We start from the raw sequence: 21643 nt of genomic DNA, 5'->3' as shown, positions 1-21643 counted from the left end.
TTCTATTAAGTTTTATAAAAATGTGTGAATAAATATGTTGCAACATCTTTACACTCAGTAGTTTGTTCTTGATTTGTTGTTGTGTTTCATTAATGATATTTCAGATGGTTGATAATCATTCCCTCTCCTCTTTCAGTAAATACTTTACAAATCCTGGAAATACCAAACTCATTTGCTAAGGTATTAATGAATATTATCATCTCTCATTTAGGATTAACAAAAGAACCACTCCATCTATAATCTAATGATATGGCAGAGATAATTATTTATTTCGTAGTGCTATTGTAGAACAGTAGCAAGGGAATTAAGATGTAGAGTTTGCTACAATATAACAGGATTCTTAGACCTGTGCTTACCAAAGAAATTTTGTAGATAAACTGCGAAACGTATTTCCATATTTTTGGGGTAATAAACAAGAAATTCATTAAAATTGTTTTATAGTCTAAAAGTTGCTATTTGTTGGCTTTGAGAATGTTTTAGGTCCGAAAATTAGAGAATTCAATCATTCTCCTATAATTATTTAAGGCATTTTCTATCATCTTCTTATATTATCTTATAACAATAAATTGAAATTTTTATTTAGCTCAAAACAGTCAGATAGATAGGTTTATTTGACAAATTTGTTCCATTTACTTGTCAATTACTCTTACTCAATAAACGATTTGGAAAGATTTTTTTTAGAAAATAAATTTGTTTCAATCTGTATATAAATGAATGACATTGAATTATGTTACCGCATATAAATCTTTAGTCGAAAAAGAAAAAAGAACTTTGGACGACAATGAATAGTGAGGTGAGAGTAAAAAAAAACGATCGCTATCAATCGGTTGATCCTAAACGGATATCGTACGAGTATTTTAACCGAAGAAAAATACGTCGAAAGGTTTATAAAGACAACGGCGAACGGAGCAGCGCCCGTCCTGCGATAAATGGACGCTCCTGCGAGTCCTGCCAAGGGGCAGCGACAACAGGACCACGGTCTACAATGAGTTGTTTCACCGATTTCCAGATAGATAAGCATTAATTACACGGGACCCCGTGTCCGGCTCACTACCACTGTCAATTAAATGTGCGCGCACCGCGGTGTTTGTTTAATTTATCTCGTTTTATACCGTTTTATATATGCTCCGGTCGCCGTTATATATTCGCCCGTTCGCCACGTTTCGGCGGCGAGGATCGAGATTATTCGGTCGCCTTTGTTTCGTTCCGTGGCGTATTCGGTCAAAGATTTGCATATTTTAACAATGGCATACGCTAAGTTATGTCGACCGATGCTGCGCGATAGATGAAGATATCCGTTCGACCGCCTCCAGCTTCTTCTCGATCGAAGGATTCAAACAAAAAATAACACATAATCCCTACAGATCCAATGTAATTATTTTAAACGACATAGATATGAAATCGTTCGTTTTTTCTTTTAAAACAAATTATTATAAATAAAATTGCCTACATTGTAAATATTTATTATTAGAAAATATTGAATAAGATAAATTTTATACTGCTTATCAATTCACCAGCCACAAATGCGAATAAGGAACGTGAGCAATGAAACGGCAGCTTTCAGATTTTATGGCCGATAAACTTTTGTTGTATTAATTTAACCTGATTTTCATTATGTTAGCCTTTCACTTGGATGAAAACCTGAAATGTAACCTATTGACATTTGTGAGGTATGAATTTCTCTTTACATTCCTTCCGTTCATATTTTTCTTGAAGATTAAATCTTAAACGATGATATTCCAGTATGAAAGATATAAAACTTATTTTTATTCAATTTAATTCCAGGCATCAAACTATTCATACTGATGAGAAAAAATATAAATGTTCTACGTGTTCCTTTACGACAAGAGTCCTTTCTCATTTGAAACGCCACGCAAGACTACACACAGGATCTAAACCATACGCTTGTCCGCACTGTAAATATCGTTGTAATAATTTGGTAAGAATTTTTCATTTAGTTTAATACTTGTTAAAAATCGAACACTTTAATAAATTCTCTCATCGCTTTTACAGGAAAACCTTCGAAAACACGTTCTGTCGACGAACAAACATCCGGGAAAATACATTTACGAATGCAAGTTCTGCTCCGCGAACAATTTCCAGGGCAACTTTGCCAAGGAATTTAGGGTGCATCTGGTTACGGCGCATCCGGATGTATTCAAAACGGGCACCGAAGCCGTCAGCTACGTCACCGGCATTTACAAAGGCGGAGAAGATATAACCACAACTGAAGACAAAAGGTAAATTTTATTGCGCGCACAGAACGAAGATCCTTTTTATATTTTTACAAAGTAAATGAATTAAATTTTATTTCAGCGTGAATGTCAAACCAGATAATTATGCAACACCCATAATAGCGATTGCAGGCACATCTATGTTGACAACAAGTTCCTCAAAAATTGAAGCGAAAGTCCAAGATAACTATTTTCCTCTTTACGCATCAACTAACGATTTGATTTGCGTCGATAATCAAACGGATACATGGAGTTTCGTTGAAAAATATGAAGAAACTGGTACTCTTGTAACGTTTAAATCAGATGGGGAGTCTTTGTTTGAAGAAATATAAAATTTGTATCCAATTTTTGTAATCGTACAAGATGAATATTAATAATAATATGGTCGTATAAACATAGATACATGTTCTGAGTACCCAAAGAAAATAAAATAACGAAGTCGCCGAAACGAACGCAAAACTGCACAGAACAATAATGCAGAAAGTATTGTCACTCGTAAATATACCGATTGCAACATTAATGCGATATTTACTCGAATGTGCCGTATGCATGCAACCGTTTCGATTTATCGAAACAATTACATCGGGCGCTGCAGTCGAACGATGGTCTCACTGTGTGTCCAACTCTAGTCTTGAGAGCTTAATAGAGTATAACAACACTTACGTTTTACAATAAAAAATATTTACTTATCTAAAAAAGCGATATTATTATTATTCAAATCGAGCGTATCCAATAAACTAATAGGTGTAATAGTAACATCGTAAAGCATCAATAAGCCGATTAGTCGGATTGGAAGGCATCGGGCTCGTCGCCTTTCTTTCGTGGTAAATACGTATGCAAGAGTACCGGGAAGATCCTTTAGCTATGTTTATAGCCCGATGGCCATACATAATGGCAATAAAAATGGGGGTTAACGAGCATTAAAACTGGGCCATTAGCGCCGTTCGTATATCGCGTTGTCGGCCGACCTGGCTCTTGCTTATGCCCGAAACAAATCGCTCGACCACCATTTATACTTTTAGTCCCGTTCCAAGATTTATCAGTTAATACAGTCCCGCCGAATTTAATTGCGGATTCGTTCGCATCGATGTTTACGGTACCTCGCATTTCGTTGCGGTTCTATAAACCCTTTACAAATTAAAAACAATTTTCACATACAATAAATAGAGCGATATAGTCTTTCTTATTGTCTTGAATTTGTATTAATAAAGTAATCACTGTCTAAAGTTGATTTATAATCGTAGCTTACAAAGTATCATAAGATGAATTGCGCGCCCTCGATTTAACACTTTAAGGCATATCTCGTTGGAAACTTTTAATTAATTTAAACCTCGATTTATGGTAATTGTCCGGCCGCAGGTAATTAACGCGGTCCAAGAACAAACGTGAGAACGCTTAAAGCAGCGCGCGGCTCAATTCAAGAGCAACAATAACGACCCCGCAACAAATACCATAATAAAAAAAATGCGAGCATTATTTTTTTCCCGTTCGCCGCGCCAATTGTTTCAATCAGACCGGAAATCAATCACGGCACCGCAGCTGGATCATATTTATGGCGGGTGATTACAGGTTTCGATGTGATTTATGTCGCCAGGAGGAGTCCGAATGACGCGCGGCCATCTTGCGGACCTTCAAGTGATAAACTGCCCGCCGACACGCCATCTGACATCTTCCATCACCGGACTAAACGCTTCTTGTTAATCGAATCGTACGGTTTTGTTTCAATATTAATGGTTACTCGTCCGCCCACGCATCTCGTTCCTGGGGAAGTTGTAAATTTCTGTTGTGGAACGATACTGCATGTATTAAGCGCTGGTTAAGCGGTTAATGTAAACTGGACTGCTTCTTCTTCATTCGTAATGGTGCCACTTAAACGAGAGTTAAAAAGGTTAAGTAGACCATAAATGTAATTTGCTACAACTAAGGACGCAAATAAGTTTACTAAAAAATTTCACTACTTTAGCGTTGGTAACTTTAAGAAAGTAACTATTTCTATAAAATTGAAGGACGTTAAGTTTCTATTATTAATCAATAAAACCAGTAACAAGTAGAGAAGAAATGAAAATACATAAGGTTGATACAACGAATAACATGTTATAAAAAGAAATTAGAGAAGGAAGCTGTAGAAGATGGAGGAAATGGATGACTCAAGAGATGCAATAAAAACGTAAAAGTGCAAAAAAATTCGGTGTCCAGGGTGGGAAAAAATAAAAATAATTGTGATGGAGTGTTAAAGAGCAAAAAACGATGCGAGGAGATAATACCGTCACGCGGAAGTGTCAATATTGGAAAACCAGAAAGGACTATTAACATAGTTTGCTATGCTAATGACGCCGTTTTAATTATTAACGGGGAAAGCAAAATGTATGGTAATATCCAAAGACCGAAAACGCCGCAAGCTGCAAATTGAAAACTCGGTAGTAAAACAGGTCAAAAGTGATCTATGTAGAGAAACACAAGCACAAAACACAAAAGCGACACGAGTCTAATGGATACTGTATGGCGCAACAAATACATGTGTGTAGAAGGAAGAACGAAAATATATTAAGCCATGGTAATGGAAATGACAGTTTTCAGATGTATATAGATGTAATTTATAGGATATAGTTAAAGGGACAAAAACCAGAAAAGAAACATGGAGACCGGAAGGAAACAGACAAGAGACCACAAGGACGGCTTCCCAAGAGATGGACTCAGAACTGGTTATCTTCGTCCACGGAATAAAATCCAAAACACTAAGAGCGATAAACAGGGAATAGTCCCTAGTCGAAAGTACAAGAAGAAGAAGAAGGAAGGACTATAGCGATATATGTTGTATAGGTTATAATGTGGACTATAGAGTAAGAAGATGTGTGGAAATTGAAAAGGGAAAAGAAGAAAAGCAACAATATCACAAGTGAAATACCGATAACGGCGTGGAGGGAATACTTTATCAGACTGTTGAAAAGTGAGGAGGAATGGTAAATTTATGGGGTTCAAATGAGGTGAATGATCTTTAACGTATATGACGAGGTATGTAGGCGGTTGAAGTAAATATTTTATTTAGTCAAAAACTTATCAAGATGTTTTGAACCATTAATGTCATAAAGAAGAAAAGGAAAACCTACTATAAAATATATGTTTGGCATCGGACTAGAAATTAATGAAATATTTCGGAGGGTTACACCTTATGTTTCCCAGAATTCGATCACATATAAACAACGACAATAAACCATTGTCATAATTTTCATACAACAAATTACAACAGGTTACAAGATTACAAAAATGAGATTAAATTTCTTGTGTCAGACGTCTGGGTTGAAAACTGACACTAAAACTGTGGAGCCAGAAGCGTTCGCATTTTTCGAATTAATCAAGAATTATTACCACTGCAGTATCCGTCAGCGGCTCGAGGGGGCTATGATTCACGTCCGGACGAAAAACGTCTGAAGTATGGAGACGTGGCCGGGACGGCGTCGATATCGACGCCCGGCGTCGCGGGGCCCTCCGTTTTAATTTCTTCCATCCGATTATAATTCACGCGTTAGCTCCCGTGCGAAATTTATCGTTCGGGATCAGGCCCAGAGAACTATGACTAATGAAGCATATATCAACTGAGGAGGGACAGTTGGGACGGTGGCGGGCGGGAAGGAACGGCTCCGGGGGCACTAAAAAGCCGGCGACGCTCCTGATGGCCCGTATATCAAAAGTGTGACACTCCGAAACAATAACTCAGCTGCTTTACAACCGAATAGACGAGAAGAGACGTGAGATATCGCTCGCTTAATGGTGCAATATTGTCCAGTCCGCATTAAGTGACTTCAATAGCAAATGGAGCAAGGAAATAACTTTAAAAACATAAATTTCAGTAATACCAATTAAAATATAACTAAATAAATAGGGATTTGCATATACGTGGATTGGGTGGGGGAAGCACCATCAGCGAAGAAGAAGAAGATCATAAATTACTGGCCGAGAGCTCACGTGGACGTAAAGTATTCGTTTCTTATTCGCCGATTGTGATTCTGTTGTTCTGTCAATCAGAGGCGAGGCCCACTGCAGAAACAAAACGCTGCCATCGCGCCGCTAAAGCATTCAATACTGGTGGATCGAGAGTGTAGATATGGAGGCGTTCTTGTCGTACGCTCCTCGCTGTCACCAGTTGAAAATGGCCTCCGTGGACCTGTTGAACTTATTCTATGAACGCCCAAGAATGGAAAGATTTTGCATAAGTACCTACCTATTATTGAGACCGCTTCATCTCCTATGGTTCTTGTCACTTGTAAAAACAAGTTTTTATGCGATTGTTAGATGTATTCGCCAGTTTTATTGTATTTATTATTTCTTAGTTTCAATTTTCTTGCAAGAATAACTTTATTATTTAAGATTTCTGTATGATTGTCATCTTCAAATTCAAAAGCAAATTACCAAGCACAAAGCTATCAGCTAGCAATAGCCAAATTAATTTTCCCAATGATAGGACACAAAGTGGTATTGGTTGAAACCACACTGCAGTTCATGATAAAATAAAACGTACTTCAAGGATCCCTTCGCTATCTTAGATAATTGCGCCTCGAACGGACCGAAGACTCCATAGGAGCACAACGGCGCACCGGAGGCTATCCCCGGAGCCGCATCCTTGTTTATCGGGGGGATTAAGTGAGATTTACGCGAGCCGAGCCTGTACATTATGCAGAGCCCACTTCTTGCGCCCAATTAAAAGTGCAACATAGGAAAGCGTCGCATTAAATAACTCCGGCACCGACCGCCCCACTCTTCGCAACCTCTCCCTTCCTGACCAACTCTAAGGTCTTAAGCAGATGTTTGACTGGCCGAGGTAATTACCGGACGATATGCGAAGTGATTGTGTACGGGTTCCGTCGATTGACGACGATTATTGGTTTTAGTGGCCGGGTGACGCGCTTCTGGACGGTTAGTAATGCTAATTCGATGGCAAATCCGCTTGGCCATATGGCTTAGTGGACGATTGACGAAATTTGTGATGTAATCACTTCTGCTCACATTTACAATGGCGAATGATTGGCTAATATTTTACGTAAATGCTCGAAGATTATGAATTGTTCAATATGACTTGTAAATTGATTGCTATCTAAGCTATTGATTTTCTTGGAATTTAACAAGGAATAACCGTTACTAATAATAAATCTAATTTTTTTAAAAAATTTATAGCATTAAAGTGGAATATAATATTATTAAATAGTATAATTACTAAATATAACTATGTATTTAGTACGGGAAATTATACAGAGGCGATATAATTAGAGTCACAATCTCATTAGGTGCAAACGTGGCCCCTCGCGGTTCATAAACAGCGGTTGTCGGGCGTAGCAAATTAACGATGTCTAGCGTCCATCAAGAAAACACACACATCATTCCATTGAATTCAATTCCTCGGGCGCAACCGTGTTATTTATGTCACATAAAGTCCGGAGACAATGGCGATAAGCGGGCGACTCGTCGGGCCGAAGAACCCACTCTGAGCGGTTAGATGCACGGTAATGGAAGCCTCGTTTGACTCACCACTATCCAGGGCGAATAAGTCAGCAGCTTCGGTCGCCGTAAACATGTCAACGGTGTCTGTCCGTCTTGGCGAGCCGTTGTAGCTGTTGTTCTCGGCCGAAATGAGGCAATTTGTATGATCAAGCCCGGTCAGGTGGTGTGGGACTGATAGATGGACTGAACTCACACGAGAAGTTGCTCTTTCTTAACGTTCCTTCTTACCTTCGCAGATAGAGATGTTTAATGTAACAATATAGTAATAGGTTTATAAATAACTAAAATTTACTTACTTCTACATTTTTAATTTTTGAAGTACATTTTGAAGTAATTAACACTGGACATGTATGTTAGTCAATAAATGTTTATGTAGGTACTAGTATAAGAATCCGTAAATGCATTTGTGCTGAAGAAGTTTATTACTATGCATCTGACGGGCTACTACCCACGTTTTTATCGGTGAAAAGATAAGACACTTAATGATTCGATAATGATTCTAACAAGTTAGCATTCGGAACTGGTTCTGGTGAGATATGTCGGTGGCCCGAGGCTCGTCCACCGGGAGAGCTTTCGACCGTAAATATGAGCGAAACATCTTGCATGCAGGGCCCACGTTGACGATTATCGTAAATTTTGAAATTGATGGTGACTTACACGTCCGGGGGACGGCGAACATCGATTTTACTTTCGCGAGGTATTTAGCATGTGCTAAATATAGAGGGTTTATTGGTTGTTGGAAACGTACGACCTTGATTTGAACTTTAGGATGTTTAATGCGAACGAAGAGGAAACGGTAGCGGTGATTGCAGAGCAAAAAAAATCGTAAATGTGAAATCGATGAGCACCTTTAAATACATTGAATAAGAAATGAAAATAACCACGATGATAGATTGACTTTAAAAATTTTAAAGACTTGTGGGGTGCGCATTATGTTATTAATTTAGAACTCAGTGACAGGAACTATAACCAATAATTTTGTACCAAGGCATTTCCTGAATAGACGATCACAGTAATAACGAATTCAAATTAATTTCCCTCGACAACTGTCGGCTATGGTTTATGATCCATTGTTGAAAATAAAATGGAACGGCCGGTGACGTCACGGTGACATTTACAATGATCGTCTTGACGTGAAAAAACCGCCCTGGATTTATCGAGTTATTGTCATCAATAATCGGTCTAAGAACAAATAAAACTTTGTCGGTCGTGACTTACGTCTTGTATCTACTGAGTTTAAAGAATCATGAGTAAAGTTTTAAATATACCCAATACATCAACTTATAATATCCAAAGCAAAATATATTACGATAGAAAATATCTATTATCTGCTTCAAAATGTAAGTTCCATATTTGATAATTAGGATAAAAGATTGATCTCCTATGTTTCGATTTTTAACTAAAAATCTTATTTAATCTAAAATTTCATCTCATTAGCTTCTGAAAATCGTCCTTCTTGATTCTCACCTTTAACTGGTGCATCTGAATTGCTTGGCCAAACTTATCCAACGTGATGTATGCAACAAAACTGTAAAAACAGGTGTATTCCAAAATTAGGATTAATCAATAACTATTTCACATGCTTTATTTAGGATTTTGCCGTGGTTAGACGTCAGAGTAAGTGCTCAAAATGTCCTCTTTCGGTAGCAATATAAGCATCGTCGAATAATTGATTGTCAAACTCGTTAAAGAATTCTGAACGTGATTCGGTCGCGTAATTCTTCTAATGTATGAATCGGCGAAGAGTACACAGGTTGCTTTAGATGGCTCCATAAAAAAATCTATCGGAAGTGGGCCACGCAACTTGCTCACCTCTGTCAATCCAACGATTCGGAAAAGTATTATTTAAGTACTTTCTAGTAACCAGGTTGAAGCTTGCTGGAGCATAGTCATGCATGAACCATAAATCACGGCGTGTTTCCAATGGAACGCCATCAAGTAAGGTATGTAGTCTGGTAAAAACATTGCTCCTATTAAATAATCGCCAACAATGACAACTCAGATGTTACATGAAAAAATTTGTTGATGTCTATCAAGACATTTAATCGCATGTGGATTTTCTACAGCCCATTGATGGTCATTTTGAAAATTCATAATTACATCCCTAGTAAATTTTGCTTCACTCGTAAAAAGCACAACGAAATGATACATTGCTGTAGAAACCAGTTACAAAATAGCATTCGTGGTCCAAAATCAACTTCACTAAGACCCTGCACTTGAGATATACGTGGTGGGTAAAGTAGCTGTTCATGCACAACTCCCTATACTGTACTATGCGAAGCATCTACTGTTAAAGATAATTTCTAGAGTTTTCCAATTATTATCTTCTATTAATTTTGGAATTTGCGCGTAACTTTTAAGGAAGCATTTTTGTTGGTGAAGTTTAGCCAAGCAATTCAAATACACCCCATACTGTACTATGTACTCAAGGTACTCATAGAAAACTTAGAATTTGAAACAGATTGAATAGGATAAAATGTAAATGATATTGCACATTTATTTTAAATGCAAACAAAATACACAGAAAATATAAGCTTTTTTATATATCACATTTAATAAAACATAAAATGTATATTGCTATTATCTAAATACTAAATATACAAGAAGTTATCCACGCTTTTTCACCACTTTATACAAAGCTATATCTTATTGTCCAAAATGCAATCAATTTCTTTAAAAATCGAATCCAAATGAAGGAAAACGTTTTTGTTAGTACTCGATTATGGTGGAATGGAATATTAATTATAAAATATAAAGTTACGCAGACACTTTTAATAGTTACAGATTTTCAATAGGATATAAAATCTAAAAATCGTTAAATTCACACGTGTATTATACTAGGAATATCGGTCAAACTTTGCAATCTGTTGTATCTTTTGCTTTTAAATTTTTCAATACTATCAACGATTGATACTCTTTGCGAGAAAAATTCAACTAAAGGTGGAGCGTTCATAATTGTTGCGAGAAATTGTTCGATGGTAATGTACCATTGGATTTCCGATTTTGTATTTGGATTACCATTTTTATCTGGCGACTAAAAAATAAAAATCTCATTAAGCTAATAAAACAACAATATTTTTTCAATCTTACCGTTTCTACTCTGCATGCTTGATTACAATTTGCTGCAGCTGAAACTAAACTATCAACCGATTCATCTCTGGGTACAAAGAATTGTTTGCCCACATCACCAAGTTGAAATAAAAGCGTCCCTGTTGTTGTAATAGAATGGAAAATTTGCTGAAAAGCAATATTATAACAACATCTTTTTCAATCAATTTTTAATTTACTTGATCTTCAGGCACTGTTTGGAAAATATCATACACAGCTTTCCATAAGCTAATAAAATGTGGTTGAGTCATCTTTGGTACCGATTTTAAATTCACTTTACCATCTCTACATTGAACGAAAGATCTCAAACTGGACAAACTTTTATTTTCCCAATTTGGTTCTCCAGCTCCTAGTTGGTGACTAGCCAAGCTGTCCATTGAAACATGTGATTCCAAAGATTTCCTAAGAAACGTCTACTTAAAAAGCAATCAAAACAATTCACTTATCAAGTATATTGACAAAAATGTCAAAAAAATAAAAAAATATCCCCTGTTTTTCGTCAAAATTTCAGTGTTAAATAGGCACCATTCCACGTAAAGTTCCAAAACCCCCATCATACATGAATAGATATAAGCAGATGTTAAGCACTTGTTCGCCGTTAGAACGTGTAATAAAATTTAATAATGCTGTGACACAGGGTAAGATTAAAACAAGATAATATTGTTCTAACTAAGCATTTATGTTACACTTAAAGCGTATTTGTATCTACAATGATAATGCGAGCATAAATATTTTTAGGAGTTACCACATTACAAGTGCGTTTAAAAAGTACTCCTAATAATAATAATAATAATGCTGATCAAGGCCCTACAACATCATCAGGAATATGCAAGCATCCGCCGTGTAAACCAGCGTGGAAAAAATCGTTAGAAAAGTGTGATAAACCGCCAGAAACGTCTGAATCACCAAAATCTCCCGAAACGCCGATAGGATGTATGCCGTTTAAATCTAATGTTCCTATAAACCCAAAACTACCAAAATTACCACGAGAACCAGGAAAATGTAGAAAATCGGTATGTCAAAAAACTTGTTAATACAATCTTTTATAATTATTACTTTGTTAACAGGACAGAAAAATAAAAATGCCCAAATCACCATTCAATAAAAAAAGCAATTGTTAACATTCAAAATATATAATTAATTTAATAGTTTTTACTTTTGTTGTACTTACTGTGTTGTTGGAGTAGTAGCTACATCTAATGTATCACATAACAAATCGACTTGAACGCTTTGTTCAATATTTTCGAAAAATTCCGTAGCTTCAGCGGCTATTTCAGCCCCCGCTTCGTTTTTAGGAGGCGATTCGATTTCGCATAATGGCAATAAGGGCGGCAAATGGATGGTGTAGAGAAGTTTAAGTCTTTGGGTTGATTCAGCTGTACTAGTTAAGCCTATAGCTGCCACTAATTCGCGGAAATTTAGGTATCCATCTCGATTTTGATCCATTAACTAAAATAAAAAAGATTTTCTTGGTTTCAGAACAAAAACTATTAATAAGTATAAAATAGAATCGACAATGTTAATTATCAACTGAAAGAAATTTCACATAAAAAGTTAAATTGACCAAATTATTTGATATTGCTTTTCCTTAGTTTTTCAAAATCTAATATTTACTATTATATTATATATTCTACTATTTATATATTTATTAATCAAAAATTAAACAAAATATTGAACTAAGTGTAACTATTGCAGGATCCGAAAAGAGATGTCAGATGAGGAAGGTGCAATTATTATAGTAAATAAATTGTTAAAACTAGTGATGTGCTAATTTCAGCACATCACATTTTGGAAATCGCTGCGCTTACAGAAAAAAGGGAATTCCACGATGCTAATTCATTGAATGTTATGAATTTATCAGAATGCATGTGGACTATAAAAATAACTCTATAGTTGGTGTTCAAATTGCCACATGGATCTAACATACAACCTTGTTCATAGAGGTCCAAACGCTATGTCACTGTCCTGCAAGGAATCTGATAAGAGCGTATCTTTATCTGTAGGGATGTTATGAGCTTTATGATTCCTTCAGGTCTTTGTATGGTCATAGCAGTTCGCAGTCAAAAAGCAGAGTAGTTTTTTAACCCTGGCATGTACCATCAAGAATTTTTCATCCCTGGCTTGCCGTCAGAGAACACAATCGCGAAATGTGTAGTTCAGCATGTATGCAGTGTTTGGTTGGAACTCCTCTTGTTTAAATATCAGTCCAGAAACCGGCAAAACTATGGACATGCAGGGTTTTTCATTGACTTGTTATGACTTGATTAACCTATTCTGACAACTCAATTTGGCATAGATAATTTCTTTCATTTGATCATATATGATCCTCATCTGCTCGATATTCATACTTCAAGAGTAATATGAACAATTCAATTTCAGACTTCTTTTTAAAATCAAATGCTTTAGATATTAAACATAGCTTTGGTATTCCTGTGAAGAGTGCCAACTCATTTTTATTTAAATTAACAGACTGAATGTTATCACTAACGTTTATTATTCTCAACCCACTTTGTATTGTTCAAAGGACACCAAACACGTCCTCAAACTCCAGCATTTCGAAAATTACCTTATGGAAATGATAAAAGTAACTGTTATCGTTTTTGACATCACTCGATTTTAATTTGGTTGAGTTATGGATGAGTAGTTAAAATTTGTTTAAAACATCAATTTGTAGGATTAAGTTATTATGTTTTGTAATCACATCTCCCAATAGTCATGAAAATGCAGCAGTATCCACATGATAGATTAATCAGTATAAATAACATTATCAGTCAGTGCAAAAGTTATTTTATTTTATCATAAAAAAGATATTAAACTTGTGTGTTAAAGAATTAATCATGATTTATTATTAAACACTCAATCCTAGGTATGAATTAAGAGTATAAAATGATTATTTTTGACAAAGACATCAACAGATAGTGTTTTTACTTACAATAAAAATTCTAGCTGCTAATGATTCAGCTTCATCGCCTTTTCCCCAAGGAGACATAGCTGCAAAAAGTAGTTTAAAAAAGTCAAAGTCCACTTTGTAAGATTCGTACGGTTGCAAAGCTGGATCACTTTTATCAGGAATCGTCTTTTTCTGCGACAACAATTCTTCTCTTACAACTCCAAGAAGACACTAAATATTATTATTAACCACATTAAAAGAAAACTATCCGTTTTTATTTATTTATTTTTACCTGTAACTCTGGTGTAGTCATATAACCATCACTACAAACACTTCTAATCGTGTTTTTTTCAAAAGTAACTTCAAGATCTTGAACAACTTTCAATCGATGCTTTAATCTTAATTTTTCTATAGCTCCTGTGGTGATAAAGCCATATTTTGTGTATGCTTTATATATTAAAGATTGTACCGTGATTTTCTATTTATAAGGAAAAAAGATTTAACTTTTAAAGATAACTCACAATATAAAAATTAAAACCTACTCTTTGTTGATCATCGTAACTTTTATTTCTAATAGAACCCCTTCCCTCATCATTACAAACACCAACTAAATAGTTCGAAAGAAGCTGCATAGCTTCACCTTCATCACGACATCTAAGTAATTCTTCTTGATTCAATTCCAAAATCATTAATGCTACTTGAAAAATCACTTTCGCGCCATCATAAAAGAAACAATCCATTACGTTTACAGCACTTTCATAGGGCATCACAGACAAGAAAATCGTTAAAAACCACGACAAAGAAATCATATTAAGCATATTTAATTTAACCAGCTGTTTATACAAAACCGGCAAATATTCCAACATTAGGTTATCCAAAATACCTTGATCGACAACCGCACCAACCACTTTAGTATTGTAATAATCTGGTAATAAATTTTCGCAAAGTGTTGCCAATAACCAGAAAGCTTCTTCTTCCGAACAATAAATTAGAAGAACAGAGGCAACAATGTTCATAGCTTGGCAATAACCGATCGTGGGATTTCTTAAAGCATAAGCACACAAAACTCTTCTCAAGGCATCAATTCCAGTTTGATTTTGAAACGCTGGATGTTCCGGTAATGAACGATGAAGGTCTCTTTCAATTTCATCATTTGCTGTTGAATGCTGAAGAAGAGCTTGGTCTACTAAAGATTTGTATAAACCTGGATTCGTTGCTCTCTCATTTGCTGCACCTAAATAAAATTTTAATTTGAGACAAGAAACTTTGTTTGTTAAATAATTTACCTGAAAATGACATCCATATGTCCATCCTAAGATTATCAGGAATACCTTCAAGTACCAATTTAGCAACTTCAGTAGTTCTATACATAGAAACTCCTCTGCCATAAGTATTAAAATGTTCTTCCCATTTAATTTCTTTTTCGTGTTGTTTTTTGGATACTTCTGGAATTTTTTCCAGAGGAAAAATAGTCATTAATGGAGGTTGGCATTTCCACGCGAATTCTAGAGATGCCAACGGATGATCTCCAATGCTGCTTTGTCTACTTGTATTTTGAAAATATGGTCTAAAAATAATTAGTTAATTAAAGAAATATAATTTTATATAAAATACATTGACGGAACTCCTGTTCTGGCTAATAATTCAGAAATCTTCGCTACCAAAAACTCTCTATCGGAAATTTGTGCGAATAAAAAGTGCGTTTTGTTAAGTTCATTTTTTGTAGTTATTATAATGGCTTTATCTAACGATGGGTTAGATGCGTTACTTTCCATTTGTTCTACGACTTTAACGTCTCGTAATGGAACCACTAAACTAACCTGGGCTTTTATCTAATAAAAACATTGTTTAAACAAAACGAAATAATACAGATATAAAATAAACTAACCCTACTTTCAAAACATATGTAATTTTGCGAAAGAAACAGTCTTCCTGTAACATGTTTTTTATTGTATGGTGTCATTAATGTACAATCAATAGACCCATCTAATTTTTCAGTACTTGGTAACCGAAACATAAGTCTATATGCTTCAGAATGAGCTCTTGCGTCTAAGTCTCTTTTTAAAAATGATGGCTTCTTTGGGACATTTTTACTTAATTTGAATAATAAATCTTTATCTTCGTTAAAACCATGTCTATCATCAATTAATCTTAAAAAGACAAATAAAAATCTGTCAACTCTCGATATAACTAATACAATAGAACTAACACTAGTAAGTCAGCTAAACCTGAATGTTTCTAGTTCTAGTGTTAGTTCTAATGCTAGTGTTATTTCTAGCTTTAGTTGCTAGTCAGTGTTAGATTGTTGTATATGTTTCATTGAACTAGAACTAACTAATACAGAACGGGACGGTGTCGAATTAGTATGCATTAAAATTATTAATTCAAACAGTTTAAAGTGGAAATTAATCATTTTTCATATAACGGACACTCCCTTCCCCTTATTGATAAGCAGATATTGAGGTTTTATTGTATTATGCTGCTTAATACCTTTTTACAGCTAAATCAACTAATTGTTCCATTAATGTAAATGTTTCACTTTTTCTAAGAAACATTGTAAAATAATATTCTTTTTCTCTCGTTGCTACCCTGATTGAATCTGGAAATAAAACGCTGTTGCTTTTGTCCAATGCCACAACATCCGACCATCGTATCATTATCTTCGTTTCCGCTCCCAATATGTAAGAATGAAAACAACAATGGCTCACAGAAAGGTACATTATACCTTGTCGTGGTAATTTGCCTTTCCAGTAACTGTAAATTAATAGTTTGTATGCGTACTGTTGAGGATTGTAAATACATGTGAAAGTACCTGCATGAATAATAATTGACCAGTTTCTCGTCTTTGGGAAACTTGAACGTTTGAAGGAATTTGTCGGATGTTAATTTAAAACTTTTACAGTCTTCATCTAAAAATATTTAAATAGAAAATAAGTAAATCCTTTCTTATTCAGAATGAAAACGTGCGATTTTTTTAACATTTTTAACAATATCAATGGGAAAAAATTCTCAATTCACGTTTTCCGCAAGGGAATAAAAAGAATAATGCTACATGAACGTTCTATTTTAAGAATTAGATTACAAAACAAAAGTGTAAATATGAAATTATTAACGGCAACCAATTTAAATTCCAAAAATACGAAATTGAAATCTACTTTTGCACTAGGCACTAAAAATTTCATAACATAACGAAACAAAATATGTAAATTATGAAGATTTCAATCGTTTTTAAGTGCAAACATTTTTACGTAAAATTGTTTTTGAATCGTTGCTATTTTTAGGTATTCTATCACGATTGTTTGCGGGTAATACAGCGTGTATTAACTATTAATATTGACAAACACATTAAAATTATCCATGTTAAAAGTAGATAATGATAAGAAAATGTTTCAAGGTTAAATTAAACTGTGATCAAATTTCTTAGCAACAAAATGAATTTGGATATGCGACAAATAAATTTGATTTTTATGTTAACTTTAAGTTTGTCTTATCAATTTAAAAAATTTAATCATCATATCCTTTATAATGGTTTAATATTATTGAAAATGTCACATACTTAAAAGTAACTATGGAATTTTAAGTTATAAGCATTATTATGGTATTTAGGTACATGATCATAAATATGGTCACTTTCTCTTGTATACCGACGATATTAAGCTTACTTCTTTTCAAATAAATAAGATAAGATACTTTATTATTATTAATTTACTTAGGTCAGTAGACAATACAGGTGTTTTGATCAAAAATGTGATTCATTGAGATATTATTAGCTGTTTGCGATAAAAATTAGAGGTGATGAATAGATAAAAAAAAGAATAAACAGCATTCATATAATCATGTATTTACCTTTATATATTTTGCTTAATTCAATCGACTATGAATCATAATGTTTATTGTTTGTACACTTTTCATTAAATAGAATGCTTTATATAAGACCTTACATCATAATAAATTTATTAAGAAAATTATAAATCTAAATATCTAATTTGAAATATAATGTTAAGACAATTTTTGGTGAATGGGAGCATTAGCAGTTTTGCAATGTTCTTAATGTTTAATGAAAGCAGGTATGAAATACAGGGGCAATCTGTTTCAAATTTTAGATAAAGTGTTATTTTTGAAATATAACCTTATGATTACATTAAGCGGATTGATTAATAATGCTCCTCAATCATGCATTAAAAATGTACATTATTAGGCATTTTATTTCCAACGACGCTTTTGACTGTCGAATTCCTTATGCATAACGCATTACACTATCTATCAGACTGATAGAGGCACTGCCTTTTGATAGTATCAGTGACTGTTAAGGTTATATTTACTGTCAAAACCTATGTTTGGATTGTTCTTTATTCTTTTACGTGTTTTAAGTAATTTGTTTAACAAGTTTTTCACGAATTTTATTTCAATTAATCAATAAATATGTATGTAGTTTTTTTAGATATCCATTTATTGCTCCTTTATTATGAGCGAAAAGGTTCAGAATTGTTTGGAACTACAGAACTCTTGAATCAAAACAGGCCTAATGTTGCATGCATACATGAACGAACTGTTCATATTTGTGCGATTGGAACAAACTTATAGACTATAAAAATATCAAAAATATAAATGAAAATGTTACACACCAGGAATATCGTTGACAGTATCGCAAGAGTAATTTATGTGTGTAATATTAGTTTTCCATGAAACTGCAATAAAATAATGGTGATATCAGACAAATTTCGGTTATGGAGATTCTTAGGAGATGTTTTCATTGCAGTTTTAGATTTTGGCGGATTTGTTTTTTGTTTACCTTTGCTTTGCACACTGAACAACAACTTGTAAAAGTTTTGTGAAGTCGCTCAACAAGGACAGAAATGGGAAACATTGACATAAAAGATAAGGAAAAACCTAAAGAAACTATTTTGTACAACACTTTCAACTAAATGACAAAATAGCAGAAAATCAAAAAAAAGCAAGCAATGCTCGAGCTTGCTTTCGTCAGCTTAAAAAAAACACCACTTCAATCAAAACAAGAAAGTGTCGTCGTCATATATTGAGGATTATCTAGAGTGCATTCATTTCAATCATTAGTAGAGAAGCAAAAAGTTTGTTTTGGGTTCAACTAACTACAACTTCCTATATAGCAAAGGATATTGCACTGTTTGAAATCCACATGAAAGTAGTGATAGAAGTACAACATTCGTTTCGTTCGTTTTGTGAACATCTTTACCATACTGACTTTCAAATTGAATTTTTTTTAGAAGATTTACAGTTGTGAATTGAATGTTATTCTTGCGAATGAATAATAAAGGCTTATTATGGCTGCAAACCTCAGCAGAAAGAAATGCCAATTGTTGATACAATTGATACATTTTAATAATGTTTTTGTAGAAAAGAAGTTATATTTAATTTTATAAAGTTAGACAAACAATAATATTGCAAATTTAGAGACTACATAAAAACATAACAACCAAATTATTGAAATTACCAATATAAATGCAAAACATTGTTAACAAATAAATCATTAGCATATCATGAATACATTCACTTTGTCCACTTGACCTTTAGTTAATTTAATCTTTACACTTATTTTTTTTTTAATTATTAGTTCTTTAACACAACTATTCAAATTACTTTTATAACATAAATATAGAAGAAAAAAGTAGTTAAAGAAAAAATTACCATCAATATCTAAATTTTCCTGTCTGGTGGCAATTAAAGACTCAATCTTCTTAAGAACAAACTCTGTGATATCATCCTCATTATCAAAAGATTGTAGAGTTTCTGATAGATTATTAAAAAGCCACTCCCAATCTCTTTCTATATCTTCTCTTAAAAGTGAACAAGCAATAGCTAAAAGAAATGAAAATATTAAGGTATGATATAAAATGGGGCGTTTTTAAGTTTTTTTCTTACTATAATAAATTTCTGATGATGGTGTTTGATGTAAAATTCGAAATGGGGTATCTTTTGTATCAAAAATACTATCCATTGTGCGCACAAGAAGTGATCCTAAACTACGAGCTCTGCCATGCCCTTTTCGTCTTTGTAAAACAAAGTAAATTGAAGATCTTTCAGTATCCCTATGAAATACGTTAACATATAAATGAAAAATAATTCGGTTTTATGACAACTTACCAAAGGGCATTGGAAAAGAGTACTTCTTGAGGTTTTATCCACATTTTATCACGTAAACAAACAATAATAAACAACAAAAACTTACAACGTCAGGTTGTGGGAAACTTGGAAATTTGTATGCCGTGTGTCAAACGAGCGAAATTGTCACGCATTTTACACTAGAACCTGTACGATCGACCGCTACCAGTTTTTAGGTTTATTAAAAGATTCGTCAGAAACGTAACGGTTCGGAATTCGGAATACGAGATAATAAGAAAGTATTTACTTTTGTATTTGACGGATGTCAGCTGATAAACAGGTTAATACAACATGGGGAATTAAACCTTTCTTTTCAACAAAATGATTTTATGAATATGCAATTAACCGAGATGGTGTAACAACTAACGCAATAAATTTCACATTAACGTTTCGACAGCAAAAAATGTAAATAACATAAAGGAAAAGGTTTTTCAATGACAGTTTTGCACCATCTTTTGATGAAATTATGAAGTTATTGGAGCAAATATGGTTGCCTAAATTTGAAATAGATTTCTTTTAGAATTATATCATAAATATTTGGGTGAATGTTAAGATGGAGTTAGCATTAATATAAATATATTTGGAATTAAATAAAATGTATTTTTGTATAACTTACTAATTACATTGCTATATAAAATGAATATTTCAACAATTTAATAAAAATGAAAGTACTTCTTAGCCATATAACTTAATTACATGCAAATTTAATGATATATCTTAAGTAGAGGAAATCACTTAACACGTCTTGATTAATTGTAAACGTTGAACTTAATTGCAAAAGTATTCACTCTATCAAATGACATGTAATTTAGTTAGATGCGATTAATATTAAGTCGTTTTTAGGATAATAATATTTAAATGACTGCTCAAGTAAGATGGGCTATCAATAATACAGTTAATTTAATTGAGATTAGATTTATATTCCCGCGGAATATTTATTGTCGGTCACACTTCAATATAAAATATACGAGATGCCCTAAAAGCAATATTGAAAGTAGTTTCTCAACGCGGAGTCCATATTGGGAGGTCAATCGCGCCACATAAAGGTTTTCTTGAGAAGTTCAATTTCACTGCTTGAAATTCAATTTCTTAGACCAGTAGAGCTAAGATTTCCTATAAACTTTACTTTATGTTGTTTAGTAAATAGAAAAATTTACATATCACCGTAATGGAAAATGAGATGGAAATAATCAAACTTAATTAAAAAAGAAATGTATTATTTAAAAGTGTGCTTGTACTACTCTTGCATTGATATCTTAATTTCTGGTAATTTTTAAAATTTAAGGTGTTTTTAGTCATACATATGTTGCAATGTATTTGAAGCTTATCATTAATAACACAATACGTATCCTACTACATCATGTCCCTGTCACAGAATCTATCTTTAAAATTAATAGAGTAATCAATAACCAAGTAATTGGGTTGGGTCCATAAACATATCAAGGGTGTGTTCCTTAGTGAACATCCCATTAGTTCATCAAATTACCTCTAAAAGCATTTAACTAAAAATATAATATTTAATATAATGTATAGTAATATGCGGTGATATTTTATATTTATATCCATGTTCTAGACTTTTTATATAAAATTAACTGAAAGAATGCTAAGTTATGCTAAGTATTATACCTAATGAAATTCATTTCAAAATTAATTCTCAAGAACTCAAATATACACTTAAATAGTTTTAGAACGGTTTGGGTTCTAAAGTTCCAGAACTCATAAGATCTATTCTAACTAGATTATGACAAGAAGAAGTGTTGCGTAGGATTAATTAATGCCT

At 33.6% G+C, this 21643-nt stretch overlaps 3 protein-coding genes across 3 annotated transcripts in view; 2 read left to right on the top strand and 1 right to left on the bottom strand.

Moving 5' to 3' along the window:
* LOC111427031 (zinc finger protein 585A) overlaps window positions 1-3409 on the top strand; it is a 45472-nt gene extending 42063 nt beyond the window's left edge. The window contains exons 6-8 of the mRNA XM_023061978.2: window positions 1786-1939; window positions 2014-2240; window positions 2317-3409. Coding sequence (XP_022917746.2) covers window positions 1786-1939; window positions 2014-2240; window positions 2317-2566 — 631 coding nt within the window. The 3' untranslated portion in view covers window positions 2567-3409. The remainder of the gene's footprint in view (window positions 1-1785; window positions 1940-2013; window positions 2241-2316) is intronic.
* Window positions 3410-10206: 6797 nt separating this feature from the next.
* On the bottom strand, window positions 10207-20254 carry LOC111426919 (TBC1 domain family member 8/9). Its single transcript, XM_023061809.2, has 15 exons — window positions 19846-20254; window positions 19624-19790; window positions 19390-19560; window positions 16538-16634; window positions 16216-16479; window positions 15614-15875; window positions 15340-15557; window positions 15012-15292; window positions 14268-14959; window positions 14018-14203; window positions 13768-13956; window positions 12007-12284; window positions 11015-11237; window positions 10818-10964; window positions 10207-10761 (listed from the first exon to the last, which is right to left on the bottom strand). Exons 1-15 carry the CDS (start codon window positions 19887-19889, stop codon window positions 10549-10551), a joined length of 3432 nt encoding a protein of 1143 aa, XP_022917577.1. The 5' UTR covers window positions 19890-20254; the 3' UTR covers window positions 10207-10548.
* LOC111426921 (uncharacterized) lies at window positions 11275-12284 on the top strand. Its single transcript, XM_071194350.1, has 3 exons — window positions 11275-11473; window positions 11574-11848; window positions 11903-12284. The coding sequence occupies exons 1-3, from the start codon at window positions 11395-11397 to the stop codon at window positions 11954-11956; spliced, it is 408 nt and encodes a 135-aa protein (XP_071050451.1). The 5' UTR covers window positions 11275-11394; the 3' UTR covers window positions 11957-12284.
* Window positions 20255-21643: the final 1389 nt, after the last annotated feature.

This window comes from Onthophagus taurus, chromosome 2 (assembly GCF_036711975.1).
Source record: "Onthophagus taurus isolate NC chromosome 2, IU_Otau_3.0, whole genome shotgun sequence".
In the NCBI taxonomy this organism is placed as follows: domain Eukaryota; kingdom Metazoa; phylum Arthropoda; class Insecta; order Coleoptera; family Scarabaeidae; genus Onthophagus; species Onthophagus taurus.
This window is presented reverse-complemented; position numbering and strand designations above follow the sequence as displayed.